Genomic DNA, 18747 nt, shown 5'->3' on the forward strand with positions numbered 1-18747 from the left:
CGTTGCTGACTACCAATTTGAATTTTTATACATAAATAATGTAGCATCATATAGTGTAATGTAAACATAATATAATACAACAGACACATATTTATAAGTATATATGCATATATCTCAGCCAGGTCACTCTAACCTAAAGAAAATATCAAAATGTTTCAGGTCCTAAAATAGATAATGAATGAGAACCTACTGTATAGCTCAGGGAACTCTACTCAATGCTCTGTGGTGACCTAAATGGGAAGGAAATCCAAACAAGAGGGGATATATGTACATGTATAGCTGATTCACTTTGCTGTACAGTAGAAACTAACACCTTGTAAAGCAACTATACTCCAATAAAAATTAACTTTTAAAAAATAAAATAAAATACTAACTTCTTAAAACAGGAAAAAAAAATGTTTCAGATCCTAGACCTTTCTTTAACTAGGTATCTGAAAAGATTCCAAACTTGCTTTTATATTTTTTGATCTTTGTGTCATATAATATAAGGATTTTTATAATAGTGGTTGACAATCAAGAATTGTATAAAGACTTTTGATTTCCCTTAGGGGTTCACAAATACAAAGATACCATTACCTTTCCTATGCTGATATCTGGCTGCAGAAAGCGAAGGCAGTCTGAATAATTAGCCCATGTTTTATTTAAACTGTGCATAAAATCCCATGTTCCATTGGGGTTACAGTGTCGGAAAGCAACTCCTGTGAAGACATGAAGAAAAACACTGAGACTGCTCAGTTCTTGTAGAGTCCATTATAAAAAAAAATATATTTCTATTCCAAATTAATCATTTCAGAAAAATTCAATACCTTTATGATTGAAGTCATAAATATAAGGAGGGCATGGGACAGCCAACATTTTCCCCACTGTTCCTCTAGGCCAACAGATGAGTCCATCCCATTCTGGGAAACAATTTCCCTCTGATAAGGAAAAAAATTAAAAAGCAAATAAACAAAGATGCAGTTAGAAGCAGAGAATGAATGCATTCAAAATACAAAATTTCATGGGGTCTTCCCTGGTGGCGCAGTGGTTGAGAGTCCGCCTGCCAATGCAGGGGACATGGGTTCATGACCCGGTCCGGGAAGATCCCACATGCCGCGGAGTGGCTAGTCCCATGCGCCATGGCCACTGAGCCTGTGCATCCGGAGCCTGTGCTCGCAACGGGAGAGGCCACAACAGTGAGAGGCCCGCGTAACGCAAAAAAAAAAAAAAAAAAAAAAATACAAAATTTCAGGTCACTGCCTATGTAAAACACAGGCACTGTAAAACAAATCGGTAGTTTTGGAAACTAGAATGGGGTAGATTTGATGCAAATACCCCAAAACTCATCCACCTAGCCTCATCAAAGGCCCATTGATAGGAACATCTGATTTGCATAAATTAAACATATTTTAGTGACTCCAATATATATGAGTTATAGCAATTAATATATAAGAAAGACACAGACCTACTAGAGAATGGACTTGAGGATATGGGGAGGGGGAAGGGTAAGCTGTGACAAAGTGAGAGAGTGGCATGGACATATATACACTACCAAATGTAAAATAGATAGCTAGTGGGAAGCAGCCGCATAGCACAGGGAGATCAGCTCGGTGGTTTGTGACCACCTAGAGGGGTGGGATAGGGAGGGTGGGAGGGAGATGCAAGAGGGAAGAGATATGGGAACATATGTATATGTATAACTGATTCACTTTGTTATAAAGCAGAAACTAACACACCATTGTAAAGTAATTATACTGCAATAAAGATGTTTAAAAAAAGAAACATCAGAATTCATTGAGAACAATTTCTTTTTTATTAATTTTTATTGGAGTATAGTTGCTTACAATGGTGTGTTAGTTTCTGCTGTACAGCAAAGTGAATCAGCTACACCTATATGTATATCCCCTTTTTTTAGACTTCCTTCCCATTTAGGTCACCACAGAGCACTGAGTAGAGTTCCCTGTGCTGTACAGTAGGTTCTCATTAGTTATCTATCGGATAATATCGCTTATATGTGGAATCTAGAAAAAGGGTACAAATGAACTTATTTGCAAAGCAGAAATAGAGACACAGATGTAGAGAACAAACGTATGGATACTAAGGGGGAAGGGGGCGGGGTGGGATGATTCGGGAGATAAGAACAATTTCTGTTAGTAAAAGTCTATCATAGTTGTAACTACATTTTTTACCCTAGATTTTTAAAAAATTTACTGTTAAAACATATGACACATGAAATAGATTGAGCTTCACAGGTAAGCTCCAAGATTTGGGTTTGCCCTTTTACCAATTATTAGTAATTTCTTTGAGTCTAACACTCATCTTACACAAAATTCTCAGAAACTCTACTCTCCTCGAGATGAATCCAGAACCTTATTACTTCTCACAATGTCCACTGTCAAACCCCTGGTCCAAGCCACCATATCTCCAGACTGAATTACTGCAATGGCCCCCAATGGGTCTTCTTGATTGCATTCTTGCTCTCCTCTCATTTATTCTTCATGCAATAGCCCCAAATCCTCCAAAGGCTTCCCATCTCACTCTGAGCAGAAGCCCAGTCTTTTCAAGGCCTAATGGCCCCTCAGGATCTTCTCTCTCCCCTGGCTTATTCCCCACTCACCCACCCCAACCCATACTCCTTATCCCCTTTCCTACTATAGTTTTCACCTGAGCTCTCATCACCTTCCACTATTAAGTGTTATTTTATTATCATTTTCTTAAAACATAGGATTTAAGGAGCTTGAGGGTGAGGAATTTTGTCTGTTTTTTTAAATTAATTTTTATTGGAATATAGCTGCTTTACAATGCTGTGACAGCTTCTACTGTACAGCAAAGTGAATCAGCTATACATGTACATATATCCCCTCTTGTTTGGATTTCATTCCCATTTAGGTCACCACAGAGCACTGAGTAGAGTTCCCTGTGCTATATTGTAGGTTCTTATTAGTTACCTATTTTATACATAGTATCAATAGTGTATATATGTCAATCCCAATCTCCCAATTCATCCCAGCCCCGCTTCCCCCTTGGTATCCATATGTTTGTTCTCTACGTCTGTGTCTCCATTTCTGCTTTGCAAATAAGATCATCTATATCATTTTTCTAGGTGCCACATATATGCATTAATATATGATATTTTTTTTCTCTTTCTGGCTTACTTCACTCTGTATGACAGTCTCTAGGTCCATCCACATCTCTACAAATGGCCCAATTTCATTCCTTTTTATGGCTGAGTAATATTCCTTGTATATAATGTACCACATCTTCTCTATCCATTCCTTTGTTGATGGACATTTAGGTTGCTTCCTTGTCCTGGCTATTGTAAACAGTGCTGCAATGAACATTGTGGTACATGATTCTTTTTCAATTATGGTTTTCTCTCAGTATATGCCCAGGAGGAGGATTGCTGGGTCATATGGTAATTCTATTTTCAGTTTTTTAAGGAACCTCCATACTGTTCTCCATAGTGGCTGCACCAATTTACATTCCCACCAACAGTGCAAGAGGGTTCCCTTTTCTCCACACCCTCTCCAGCATTTGTTGTTTGTAGATTTTCTGATGATGCCCATTCTAACTGGTGTGAGGTGATACCTCATTGTAGTTTTGATTTGCATTTCTCTAATGATTAGTGATGTTGAGCATCTTTTCATGTGCCTCTTGGCCATCTGTATGTCTTCTTTGGAGAAATGTCTATTTAGGTCTTCCACCCATTTTTTGATTGGGTTGTTTGTTTTTTTGGTATTGAGCTACATGAACTATTTGTGTATTTTGGAGATTAATCCTTTGTCAGTTGGTTCCTTTGCAAATATTTTCTCCTGCCTTGTTTCATGCGTTTGCCACTCTGTGTTTTTCAGGACTCGCTTCCATTAGTTGTGTATGAAACTTTCAAGAAGAGAGCCTATCAGCCATGTCATATTCCAACTTACCCAAAAGAGACTATTTTTCATGAGTGCTGTATTCATTTTCCATTGCTTCCATAACAAATTAGCACAAACTTAGCAGCTTCAAATACCCCAAATTTATTATCTCACTCTTTCTGTAGGTCAGAAGTCCGGTGAGCTCAGCCAGACCTCTGCTTATAGATTCACAAGGCTGAATCAACGGCTGGGCAGCACTGTGATGCTTTCTGAGGCTCTGGGGGAAAATCCATTTCCTTACTCATTCCAGTTGTTGGTAGAATTTACTTCCTTGTAGTGATAAGACTGAGGTTCCCATCTCCTTCCTGGCTGTCAGCTGAGGGCTATTCCCAACTTCTGAAAGCCACTTGCATTCCGTGGCTCATGGCCCCCTTCCTCCATCTTCAAAGTCAGCAAGGGAGATCAAGTCCTTCTCACATTTCAAGTCTCTCTTCCATTCTTTTTTTCCATTACTGACTATTCCGCCTTCCTCTTTCACTTTTAAGAACCCATGTGATTACATTAGTCCCATCCAAATAATCCAGAATAATCTTCCTATTTTAAGGTCCACAACCTTAATTCCATCTGCAATGCCCTTTTGCCCTGTAATATAACATACACAGGGAGAACACCAGATATTAGGGTTTGGACATCTTTGAGGGGACATTATTCTGCTACCACAAGTACCATTACAGCTCTCTCAATTTTTTAGTTACCAATTACACTAACTGTAGCTGAGCATTTTTGTTATAGCTAACATTCGTTATGTCGAGTTGTTCAGTTTTGAATAGTCAGCATGATAGAACCTCATGCAAACACCGATTTCTACAGAAAAGAATTCAGCATAAACCTGAAATTAACTTGCTAGTGTCCACCATATCACATGGAAACAAGTACTTGATTTGCTTTGTGAATTGCTGAAGCAATAAGAAAAAGAAAATATCTTCCCTCACCACATTGTTCTCATAGAAGAGAATGTTTCTTGGAAACAGCCTCACTTTGCTCTCATAATAAAAGCCTGGGCTTTACATATTGCAAGTAATCCGGGAACTCATTACGCTGGCTCCTGTTTCTGGTATATGGCTTCACCTACTTCTTTCCACCATGACCTGCTTTGTGTGTGTTTATCTTCCTTCTTGTTTAAACAGAGTATAATGAATCAATCTCTTCCATAAACTTTGCACTAGATACTCTTCTACGTCTTGATAGCATTCCATATGGCTTCCCATCCATTCACTTTAACTTTAATAAGTCATGCATCCTTATTTATCTGGATCCAATCCTTTACCAGATACAGTATCTATGGTGCAATCTACATAAAATGGACCCAGACACATATTCCTGTGTTCTTGTAACTAGTTGTCCCTCTAAAATGTATGCTGCAATGTCGTGTGAGATTTTCTGACAAGAGTTGATCATGTGATGGACTAAGGTCTTCACAGAAGTCTAAAAGCCAATGATCAGTTTATTCTATAATTATGTAGTTTTTAAACTGCAATAAAGAACACTGCTGATATTTTCCTTATGCTTTAAAAGGAATCGTTTTTTTGTTCCCTAAAAGATACCAGTCCAAATATACATACAGTTAAATATCTAAAAAAAAACCCAATCAAAAATTGGGCATAAGACTTAGATAGACATTTCTCCAAAGAAGATATACAGATGGCCAACAGGCACAGGAAAAGATGCTCAATATCACTAATTATTGGAGAAATGCAAATCAAAACCACAATTAGGTATCACCTTACACCTATCAGAATGGCTATCAAAAAGTCTACAAATAATAAATGTTGGAGACGGTGTGGAGAAAAGGGAACGTCCTACACTGTTGGTGGGAATGTAAATTGGTTCAGCCACTATGGAGAACAGTATGGAGGTTCCTTAAAAAACTAAAAATAGAACTACCATATGACCCAGCAATCCCACTCCTGGATGCACGCACCCCAATGTTCACTGCAGCACTGTTTACAATAGCCAAGACATGGAAGCAACCTAAATGTCCATCGACAGAGGAATGGATAAAGAAGATGTGGTATATATATATAAAATGTAATATTACTCAGCCATAAAAAAGAATAAAATAATGCCATTTGCAGCAACATGGATGGACCTAGAGATTATCATACTAAGTGAAGTAAGTCTGACAGAGAAAGACAAGTATCATATGATATCCCTTATATGTGGAATCTAAAAAGATGATACAAATGAACTTATTTACAAAACAGAAATAGACCCACAGACATAGAAAACAAGCTTATTGGTTACCAAAGGGGCTTATTGGTTACCAAGGGGGATAGTGAGGTGGGGGTGGGAGATAAATTAGGAGTTTAGGATTAACATATACACACTACTATATATAAAATAGGTAAACAACAAGGACCTACTGTAGAGCACAGGAAACTATACTCAATATCTTGTAATAACCTATAATGGAAACAACATATATAACATAGATATATATATAAAACTGAATCACTTTGCTGTATACTTGAAATGAACACAACATTGTAAGTTAACTATACTTCAATTTTAAGAAATTTTAAAAAGTAAAATAGAATAGCATGTCCTTTAAAAAAAAAAAAGATACCATCCCACACACAGACATATTTCAAAATTCAGAAAACCAACACTCCCCCAGAATAATGTTTCTGTAGATTGTAATCATCTCTCTGGTGGCTCTTTGACAAAGAGAATAATCAATATTCACAAAAGGTTGAAAAGATTGTGAAAGCCATGCCCTCATACAGTTAATACAGAGATCTTAAATAACATCTCTTTGATCATCATTTCACATTCTATGCAAGTAAATACTTTCATTATTTAGCAAGAAACTAATTAATTGCCTAATGAGTCACCAAACTCCCTTTATAAATTAACACCATTAATTACACTCCCTGTAATCTTTTGTGTGTGCCAGGACAAACTGACCATTAGTGAAACTTGTCAAACCATGAAATTTACACAGAGCAAACTAAAATTTGGAGAATATAACTTTGACTCTTTTCAGTTCTACAGTTACCCAAAACATAATACAACCATACAATTGTGAAATAAAACTGGGATCATTAATATTTTGGGTTTTGTTCTTAAATACATAAATAGTTGTATAATGAGGTATTTGCATTTATGTTTTCTTTTCTTTCTTTCATAGATAAGAAGAAAAATTATATTTTATTTTTATTATAAAATTTTTTCAGAAATAAAACAGAGGATATTATATACCCACAATCTAGAATTTACAGTTGGTAATATTTTACCATATTTATTTCATCTAAATGAATGCTATGGTATTTTAAAGTAAGTTGCAGGCAGCATAACAGCTCACTCCTAAATATTCTGATATGCATCTCTCAATTTTAGAAGAATTTTAAAATGAAAACTTCTTAAATTAACTAGTGAATTCAAAATGTAATTTATCTTTTCACACTTGTAAAGTGAAGAAATGCTAAGTCATTTTACATATATAGACATTTTTCATTGAAAGGGAGACCAAAGTTCGTCCAGATTTAATTCTATCCTATTGTATGGAGAAAGATCTCAAAGAAAGTGCCTTTTCTCTTTTAATATTTATTCATCTACACATTTCACATGAGTTGCACCATCACAAATTTTAGATGTTACATAAGTTTACATCCAGATCTTTTACTCTTTTTAACTCTTGTGGTGTGTGACTGATTCCCAGTTGCTTGTCTTTGCCGACCCTCTGCCAGGAATGTCTTTTTACTTCCTCCTGTACACATCTAAATCCTACTCCTTTAATTTCAAGATTGCTCCTCCAGAAAGCTTTCTCTGATTCCTCCCTGATGAATTAAGATGCTTTTTCAGTGGTTCCATAGTTGTGATACCTCTGTTGTTACACTTACACACCATCTGAAAGGTGTCTACTCCCCTTATTAGATCATCATTTCCATGGGGTAAGGACAGACTTTGATTCATTTTTTCCAGTGCTTACTTACAGAAGCACCACACTGTAGGCACATAATGTCTTTGTTGAACTGTTAAAGGGACAATAAAGATGACAATGTTGGACTAGATAGTCTCTAAGATGTCTTCCAGCTCAAAATTTCATGAGACTTCATAGAAAATAGTTCATTTAGCCCTCCTAGATAACAATCTTTATAAATTCCTTCATGACAGTGTTGCTCTTTGTTAGTAGACCTACATGTTTGAGATATCAGGGTCAGTGTTCTTTAAAGGTAATGTAAGTGATTCCCTTTCCTGACATTATTAGTCTAGCCATTCAGAGAACTCTTTCCTAGTATAAGACACCTACAAAGGCTGAATTAATATAAAAACCTTCTTTGTTAAAACATGGCTTAGCTGGCTACAAATTATAGGAATAAATCTGAGACCAGAAATTATTCCGTAGGATCAGTAGGCACTGCATTTGGGGCTTACATTAGAGGCCTCTACTGACTTATTGGCTAAGAGCCTGGATTTTGATTGTATTCTGGTAACAAAAGATGAGTCTGAGACCTGATGAAGTGGGAAACTGGACTGGAAACTCCTGTATAACTCCAGGATCCCCAAAATATGAACGCCTTAGTGAGTGAACAAGAAACAAAAGTATCTTTCAGAAAGAGATTGGCTTGTTTCACTCCTGGCTGCATTTAGAGTTGGACTAGGAAACAATGGAGAAAACGATTCTTCTCTGTCAATTTCTAACCACAAGCTCACATTAATGTGTGGTCTAATCTGTGGTCTTAGTTTAAACTGGAAATAGATCAACAGTTCCACTAGGCACCTTGCAGAAAACAGAAATTTTGGAAGAGTACCTCATTACATGAGTACCTTATAAGTTCTTTATCATAAGTCATTAGACACACAAGGAAATAAGCCCCGATGTGTGGTAGCCAGTATTGACAAGCAAAGTCTGTGGTTCTCTTAATAGCAAATGCAGAATATAAAATGTGTCTAAGAAGGAAAAAGAAAAGAGATTAAAATGATATTTAAGATAAGGAAACTATCAAAATTAAATAGGAAGATCCCAAAAAACTGAAAAATAGAATAATCAAAATTAGCTTAATGGATGGATTAAAGAGCCATTAGACAAAGCTGAACAAAGAGTTGGTGAACTGGAAAATATATTTGCAGAAATTAACAAAACAGCAGTAGAAAAACAAAGAAAAGGAAATCATATAAGACATAAAGATACAAAGGGTAATGTGAGAAGTTCCCATACTTGTCTACTTAAAGTTCCAGAAACAGAGAATAGGAGAATAGGGGAGGGCAAATTTTCAAAGACAAAATAGCAAAACATTCCCACCACTGAAAAAAGACACAGAACCTTAGACTCCAGAAATCAAATGAACTCATACCTAGATACAGCATGAAACTGCAGAACATCAAAGTCAAAGAGAAACTCTTAAAACGAGCCAATGAGAAAAACAAATCACCAACAAAGACTGAGAACTGATTTGTCAACAACAACCATGGAAGCCAGGGTGGAAAAGTAAAACAATATCCTTAGGAGATAAAAGTAAACAATTCTCATCCAAGGATCATAAATCCAGAAAAAGTATCTCTGAAGATTGAGACCGAAATAAATACCTTTTCAGACAAACAAAAACTGAGAGAATTCACTATAAGTAGATTCCAATGTAAAGAAATCCTTTAAAAAGATGTATTTCGGGAACGGCTTCAAGATGGCAGAAGAGTAAGACGCAGAGATCACCTTCCTCCACACAAATACATCAGAAATACATCTACATGTGGAACAACCACTACAGAACACCAACTGAACACTGGCAGAAGACCTCAGACCTCCCAAAAGGCAAGAAACTCCCCACGTACCTGGGTAGGGCAAAAGAAAAAAGAAAACACAGAGACAAAAGAAGAGGGACGAGACCTGCACCAGTGTGAGGTCTGCACCAGTGTGAAGGAGGAAAGGTTTCCGCACACTAGGGAAGCCCCTTCGCGGGTGGAGACGGTGGGTGGCAGAGAGGGGAAGCTTCAGAGCCACGGAGGAGAGCACAGCAACAGGGGTGTGGAGGGCAAAGCAGAGAGATTCCCGCACAGAGGATTGGTGCCCGGAACTCACCAGCCCGAGAGGCTCTCTGCTCAGCTGCCAGGAAGGGTGGGGGCTGGGAGCTGAGGCTCGGGCTTCGGAGGTCGGATTCCAGGGAGAGGACAGGGGTTGGCTGCGTGAACACAGCCTGAAGGGGGCTGGTGCACCACAGCTAACCGGGAGGGAGTCTGGGAAAAAGTCTGGCGCTGCCTAAGAGACAAGAGACTTTTTCTTGCCTCTTTGTTTCCTGGTGCGTGAGGAGAGGGGATTAAGAGCGCCGCTTAAAGGAGCTCCAGAGACAAGCGCGAGTCGCACCTATCAGCATGGACCCCAGAGACGGGCATGAGACGCTAAGGCTGCTGCTGAAGCCACCAAGAAGCCTGTGTGCGAGCACAGGTCACTCTCCACACCGCCCCTCCCGGGAGCCTGTGCAGCCCGCCACTGCCAGGGTCCTGTGATCCAGGGACAACTTCTGCGGGAGAACGTATGGCATGCCTAAGGCTGGTGCAACATCACGCTGGCGTCTGCCGCTGCAGGCTCACCCCACATCCATACCCCTTCCTCCCTCCGGCCTGAGTGAGTCAGAGCCCCCGAATCAGTGGCTCCTTTAACCCCGTCCTGTCTGAGCGAAGAACAGACGCCCTCAGAAGACCTACACGCAGAGGTGGATCCAAATCCAAATCTGAACCCTGGGAGCTGTGCGAACAAAGAAGAGAAAGGGAAGTCTCTCCCAGCAGCCTAAGGAGCAATGGATTAAATGTCCACAATCAACTTGATATACCCTGCATCTGTGGAATACCTGAATAGACAACGAATCATCCCAAATTGAGGAGGTGGAATTTGGGAGCAACGATATATATTTTTTTTCCCTTTTTCTCTTTTTGTGAGTGTGTCTGTGTATGCTACTGTGTGTGATTTTGCCTGCATAGCTTTGCTTTTACCATCTGTCCTAGGATTCTGTCTGTCCGTTTTTCTTTTTCTTTTTTATTCACTTAAAAAATTTTTTTTCTTAATAATTATTATTTTTATTTTAATAACATTATTTTATTTTACTTTATTTTATCTTCCTCTTTCGTTTTTTCTTTTTTTTTTCTCCCTTTTATTCTGAGCCGTGTGGAGGACAGGCTCTTGGTGCTCGAGCCAGGCATCAGGGCTGTGCCACTGAGATGGGAGAGCCAAGTTTAGGACAATGGTCCACAAGAGGCCTCCCAGCTCCACGTAATATCAAACGGCGAAAATGTCCCAGAGATCTCCATCTTAACGCCAAGACCCAGCTCCACTCAACGACCAGCAAGTGACACTGCAGGATACCCTATGCCAAACAACTAGCAAGATAGGAACACAACTGCATCCATTAGCACAGTGGCTGCCTAAAATCATAATAAGGCAACAGACACCCCAAAACACACCACCAGACGTAGACCTGTCCACCAGAAAGACAAGATCCAGCCTCATCCACCAGAACACAGGCACTAGTCCCCTCCACCAGGAAGCCTACACAACCCACTAAAACAACCTTAGCCACTGGGGACAGACACCAAAAACAACGGAAACTACAAACCTGCAGCCTGCAAAAAGGAGACCCCAAACACAGAAAGTTAAGAAAAATGAGAACACAGAGAACACACAGCAGATGAAGGAGCAAGGCAAAAACCCACCAGACCTAACAAATGAAGAGCAAATATGCAGTTTTCCAAAAAAAGAATTCAGAATAATGAGAGTAAAGATGATCTAAAATCTTGGAAATAGAAGGGAGAAAATACAAGAAACGTTTAACAAGGACCTAGAAGAACTAAAGAGCAAGCAAAGAGTGATGAACAACACAATAAATGAAATTAAAAATTCTCTAGAAGGGATCAATTGCAGAATAACTGAGGCAGAAGAACGGATAAGTGACCTGGAAGATAAAATAGTGGAAATAACTACTGCAGAGCAGAATAAAGAAAAGAGAATGAAAAGAATAGAGGACAGTCTCAGAGACCTCTGGGACAACATTAAATGCACCAACATTCAAATTATAGGGGTCCAAAAGAAGAAGAGAAAAAGAAAGGGACTGAGAAAATATTTGAAGAGATTATAGTTGAAAATTTCCCTAATATGGGAACGGAAATAGTTAATCAAGTCCAGGAAGCACAGAGAGTCCAATACAGGATAAATCCAAGGAAAAACATGCCAAGACACATATTAATCAAACTATCAAAAATTAAATACAAAGAACAAATATTAAAAGCAGCAAGGGAAAAACAACAAATAACGCATAAGGGAATCCCCATAAGGATAACAGCTGATCTTTCAGCAGAAATTCTGCAAGCCAGAAGGGAGTGGCAGGATATATTTACAGTGATGAAGGAGAAAAACCTACAACCAAGATTACTCTACCCAGCAAGGATCTCATTCAGATTTGATGGAGAAATTAAAAGCTTTACAGACAAGCAAAAGCTAACAGAATTCACCACCACCAAACTAGCTTTACAACAAATGCTAAAGGAACTTCTCTACGCAGGAAACAAGAGAAGGAAAAGACCTACAATAATAAACCCAAAACAATTAAGAAAATGGTAATAGGAACATACATATTGATAATTACCTTAAGCGTAAATGGATTAAATGCTCTGACCAAATGACATAGACTGGCTGAACGGATACAAAAACAAGACCTGTATATATGCTGTCTATGAGAGACCACTTCAGACCTAGGGACACATACAGACTGAAAGTGAGGTGATGGAAAAAGATATTCCATACAAATGGAAATCAAAAGAAAGCTGGAGTAGCAATTCTCATATCAGACAAAATAGACTTTAAAACAAAAACTATTACAAAAGACAAGGACACTACATAATGATCAAGGGATCAATCAAAGAAGAAGATATAACAATTGTAAATATTTATGCACCCAACATAGGAGCACCTCAATATATAGGCAAATACTACCAGCCATAAAAGGGGAAATCGACAGTAACACAATCATAGTAGGGGACCTGAACACGCCACTTTCACCAATGGACACCTCATCCAAAATTACAATAAATAAGGAAACACAAGCTTTAAATGATACATTAAACAACATGGACTTAATTGATATTTATAGGACATTCCATCCAAAAACAACAGAATACACATTCTTCTCAAGTGCTCATGGAACATTCTCCAGGATAGATCATATCTTGAGTGACAAATCAAGCCTTGGTAAATTTAAGAAAATTGAAATTGTATCAAGTATCTTTTCCAAACACAAAGCTATGAGACTAGATAGCAATTACAGGAAAAAATCTGTAAGAAATACAAACACATGGAGGCTAAACAATACACTACTTAATAACGAAGTGATCACTGAAGAAATCAAACAGGAAATCAAAAAATACCTAGAAACAAATGACAATGAACACACAATGACCCAAAACCTATGGGATGCAGCAAAAGCAGTTCTAAGAGGGAAGTTTATAGCTATACAAGCCTACCTTAAGAAATAGGACACATCTCAAATAAACAACCTAAACTTACACCTAAAGCAATTAGAGAAAGAAGAACAAAAAAAAAAATCCCAAAGGTAGCAGAAGGAAAGAAATCATAAAGATCAGATAAATAAATGAAAAAGAAATGAAGGAAACGATAGCAAAGATCAATAAAACTAAAAGCTGGTTTTTTGAGAAGTTAAACAAAATTGAAAACGCATTAGCCAGACTTATAAAGAAAACAAGGGAGAAGACTCAAATCAATAGAATTAGAAATGAAAAAGGAGAAGTAACAACTGGCACTGCAGAAATACAAAGGATCATGAAAGATTACTACAAGCAACTACATGCCAATAAAATGGACAACCCAGAAGAAATGGACAAATTCTTAGAAATGCACAACCTTCTGAGACTGAACCAGGAAGAAATAGAAAATATGAACAGACCAATCACAAGCACTGAAATTGAAACTGTGATTAAAAACCTTCCAACAAACAAAAGCCCAGGACCAGATGGCTTCACAGGAGAATTCTATCAAGCATTTAGAGAAGAGCTAACACCTATCCTTCTCAAACTCTTCCAAAATATAGCAGAGGGAGGAACACTCCAAAACTCATTCTACGAGGCCACCATCACTCTGATACAAAAATCAGACAAAGATGTGACAAAGAAAGAAAACTACAGGCCAGTATCACTGATGAACATAGATGCAAAAATCCTCAACAAAATACTAGCAAACAGATTCCAACAGCACATTAAAAGGATCATACACCATGATCAAGTGGGGTTTATCCCAGGAATGCAAGGATTCTTCAATATATGCAAATCAATCAACATGATACACCATATTAACTAATTGAAGGAAAAAACCATATGATCACCTCAATAGATGCAGAGGAAGCTTTGGACAAAATTCAACACCCATTTATGATAAAAACCCTCCAGAAACTAGGCATAGAGGGAACTTTCCTCAACATAATAAAGGCCATATATGACAAACCCACAGCCAAAATCGTCCTCAACGATGAAAATCTGAAACCATTTCCACTATGATCAGGAACAAGACAAGGTTGCCCACTCTCACCATTATTATTCAACATAGTTTTGGAAGTTTTAGTCACAGCAATCCGAGAAGAAAATGAAATAAAAGGAATCCAAATTGGAAAAGGAGTAAAGCTCTCACTGTTTGGAGATGACATGATACTATACATAGAGAATGGTAAAGATGCTATGAGAAAACTACTAGAGCTAATCAATGAATTGGGTAAAGTAGCAGGATACAAAATTAATGCACAGAAATCTCTTGCATTACTATACACTAATGATGAAAAATCTGAAAGTGAAATCAAGAAAACACTCCCATTTACCACTGCAACAAAACGAATAAAATATCTAGGAATAAACCTACCTAAGGAGACAAAAGACCTGTATGCAGAAAATTATAAGACACTGATGAAAGAAATTAAAGATGATACAAATAGATAGAGAGATATACCATGTTCTTGGATTGGAAGAATCGACATTGTGAAAATGACTATACTACCCAAAGCAATCTACAGATTCAATGCAATCCCTACCAACTACCACTGGCGTTTTTCACAGAACTAAAACAAAAAAAATTCACAATTTGTTTAGAAACACAAAAGACACCGAATATCCAAAGCAATCTTGAGAAAGAAAAACGGAGCTGGAGGAATCAGGCTCCCTGATTTCAGACTATACTACAAAGCTACAGTAATCAAGACAGTATGGCACTGGCACAGAAACAGAAATATAGATCAACGAAACAGGACAGATAGCCCAGAAAGAAACACACAAACATATGGTCACCTTACCTTTAATAAAGGAGAATATACAGTGGAGAAAAGACAGCCTCTTCAATAAGTGGTGCTGGGAAAACTGGACAGCTACATGTAAAAGAATGAAACGAGAACACTCCCTAACACCATACACAAAGATAAACTCAAAATGGATTAAAGACCTAAATGTAAGGCCAGACACCATCAAACTCTTAGAGGAAATCACAGGCAGAATGCTCTATGACATAAATCACAGCAAGATCCTTTTTGACGCACCTCCTAGAGAAATGGGAATAAAAACAAAAATAAACAAATGGGACCTAATGAAACTTCAAAGCTTTTGCACAGCAAAGGAAACCATAAACAAGACCAAAAGACAACCCTCAGAATGGGAGAAAATATTTGCAAATGAAGCAACTGACAAAGGATTAATCTCAAAAACATACAAGCAACTCATGCTGCTCCATATCAAAAAAACAAACAATGCAATCCAAAAATGGGCTGAAGACCTAAACAGACATTTCTCCAAAGAAGATATACAGATTGCCAACAAACACATGAAAGAATGTTCAACATCATTAATCATTAGAGAAATGCAAATCAAAACTACAATGAGATATCATCTCACACTGGTCAGAATGGCCATCATCAGAAAATCTACCAACAATAAATGCTGGAGCAGGTGTGAGAAAAGGGAACCCTCTTGTACTGTTGGTGGGAATGTAAATTGATACAGCCACTATGAAGAACAGTATGGAGGTTCCTTAAAAAACTAAAAATAGAACTACCATATGACCCAGCAATCCCACTACTGGGCATATACCCTGAGAAAACCATAATTCAAAAAGAGTCATGTACCAAAATGTTCATTGCAGCTCTATTTACAATAGCCTGGACATGGAAGCAACCTAAGTGTCCATTGACAGATGAATGGATAAAGAAGTAGTGGTACATATATACAATGGAATATTACTCAGCTATAACAAGGAATGAAACTGAGTTATTTGTAGTGAGGTGGATGGACCTAGAGACTGTCATACAGAGTGAAGTAAGTCAGAAAGAGAAAAACAAATACCATATGTTAACACATATATATATGGAATCTAAAAACAGAAAAAAAAAATGGTCAGAAGAACCCAGGGGCAAGACGGTAATAAAGATGCAGATCTACTAGAGAATGGACTTGAGGGTACGGGTGGGGGGGAAGGGTATGCTGGGACAAAGTGAGAGAGTGGCATGGACATACATACACTACACTACCAAACATAAAATAGATAGCTAGTGGGAAGCAGCCGCATGGCACACAGAGATCAGCTCGGTGTTTTGTGACCACTTAGAGGGGTGGGATAGTGAGAGTGGGAGGGAGGGAGATGCAAGAGGGAAGAGATATGGAGACATATGTATATGTATAACTGATTCACTTTGTTATAAAGCAGAAGCTAACACACCATTGTAAAGCAATTGTACTCTAATAAAGATGTTAAAAAAATAAATTAATTTAAATAAAATACTATCAAAAAAAGATGGATTTCAGGAAGAAGAAAAATTATAAAAACATACAATTAAGATAAAACTATATGATAATAGCATATAATTTGGAAGCAAAGTATTTCAAAATGCTTTCATTATTTGAGAGAGGGAAGTTATTGATAACATTAAACTTTCTTAAATATACATGAAAAAATTCTAGGTTAATCACTAAAGAATTAAATATAACATATATCTTCCAAACTAGTAGGGGGAGGGAGGATAAAATAAGGAAAGAAGTTTCAATCAATTCAAAAGAAGACAACAGAAGGTGGAAGCGGGGAGTAGAAGGGACACACAGGAAGAGCTGGTGAAATTAAAAGCCCAAATAAGATGGTAAAATTAAATTCAAATACTGTATATTCATTATCATAATTAATGTAACTAGCTAAACTCTTCAGTTAATAGACAAAGCCTAACAGAATAACAAGAAGTCCACCTGTGTCTCCTTTATAAAAGATACTCCCCAAACATAAGTAAACAGAAAAGTTTAACAGAAGAATGGGAAAAGATAAGCAATTGCTGTTTAATGGATTTAGAGTGTCAATTTTGCAAAATGAAAATTTTCTGGCGATTGGTTTGCACAACAATGTGAATACACTTAACACTACTGAACTGTACATCTAAAAACATTTAGTATGATTAATTTAATATTATGTGTATTGTATAATAATTAAAGGTTTCTTAAGGATGGGAAAAGATGTGCAAGGCAAATACCAAAGAAGAAAGAACTAATGTTGTTTATTAAATATTATTATTTTAATATAATAATTTTATATTATATATTAGTTAATATTTTTAACAGCTTTATTGGAGTATAATTGCTTTACAATTGTGTGTTAGTTTCTGCTTTATAAGAAATTGAATCAACAATGACTAATGAAATAATGATCACTTTTGTCCATTATATGTAGAGTGAGACTAATTCCTGCCCAAATGGTCCAATACACTGTATGTGTTTACATAAAAAAAAAAAAAATTGAACCAGCTATACATATACATATGTTCCCATATCTCTTCCCCCTTGCGTCTCCCTCCCACCCTCCCTATCTCACCCCTCTAGGTGGACACAAAGCACCGAGGTGATCTCCCTGTGCTATACAGCTGCTTCCCACTAGCTATCTATTTTACCTTTGGTAGTATATATAAGTTCAAGCCACTCTCTCACTTTCTCCCAGCTTACCTTTCCCCCTCCCGTGTCCTCCAGTCCATTCTCAATGTCTGCATCTTTTTCCTGTCCTGCCACTAGGTTCTTCATAACCCTTTTTTTTTTTTTTTTTAAGATTCCATATATATGTGTTAGCATACGGTATTTGTTTTTCTCTTTCTGACTTACTTCACTCTGTATGACAGGCTCTAGGTCCATCCACCTCACTACAAACAACTCAATTTCATTTCTTTTTATGGCTGAATAATATTCCATTGTATATATGTGCCATATCTTCTTTATCCATTCATCTGTCAATGGACACTTAGGTTGCTTCCATGCCTTGGCTATTGTAAATAGAGCTTCAGTGAACATTGTGGTACATGACTCTCTCTGAATTATGGTTTTCTCAGGGTATATGCCCAGTAGTGGGATTGTTGGGTCGTATGGTAGTTCTATTTTTAGTTTTTTAAGGAACCTCCATACTGTTCTCCATAGTGGCTGTATCAATTTACATTCCCATCAACAGTACAAGAGAGTTCCCTTTTCTCCACACCCTCTCCAGCATTTATTGTTTGTAGATTTTTTGGTGGCCATTCTGACTGGTGTGAGGTGATACCTCATTGTAGTTTTGATTTGCATTTCTCTAATGATTAGTGATGTTGAGCATTCTTTCATGTGTTTGTTGGCAATCTGTATATCTTCTTTGGAGAAATGTCTATTCAGGTCTTCTGCCCATTTTTGGATTGGGATGTTTATTAGTTAATATTTAAAACAAAAGTAAACTAGAAATAAAGAAGGCTTCTTCATATCAATGGAATGTTTGATTTACTAGGAAGTATAACATTTATAAACTTGTATATACTCAATAACATATTTTCAAAATATATGAAGCAAGAAAATTCATCCTCAGAGTGGGATATTTTAAGATATATATATA

General features: G+C 37.3%; 1 protein-coding gene across 1 annotated transcript in view; it reads right to left on the reverse strand.

Annotated features, from left to right (window-relative positions):
- The window catches only part of PTH2R (parathyroid hormone 2 receptor), a 106550-nt gene that overhangs the window by 56683 nt on the left and 31120 nt on the right, over nucleotides 1-18747 (reverse strand). The window contains exons 3-4 of the mRNA XM_027122658.1: nucleotides 807-917; nucleotides 577-698 (exon numbers count right to left, since the gene is read on the reverse strand). Coding sequence (XP_026978459.1) covers nucleotides 577-698; nucleotides 807-917 — 233 coding nt within the window. The remainder of the gene's footprint in view (nucleotides 1-576; nucleotides 699-806; nucleotides 918-18747) is intronic.

This window comes from Aethalodelphis obliquidens, unplaced genomic scaffold (assembly GCF_003676395.1).
Source record: "Aethalodelphis obliquidens isolate GAN/ISIS:26980383/991018 unplaced genomic scaffold, ASM367639v1 scaffold2, whole genome shotgun sequence".
NCBI classification, from domain to species: Eukaryota; Metazoa; Chordata; class Mammalia; order Artiodactyla; family Delphinidae; genus Aethalodelphis; species Aethalodelphis obliquidens.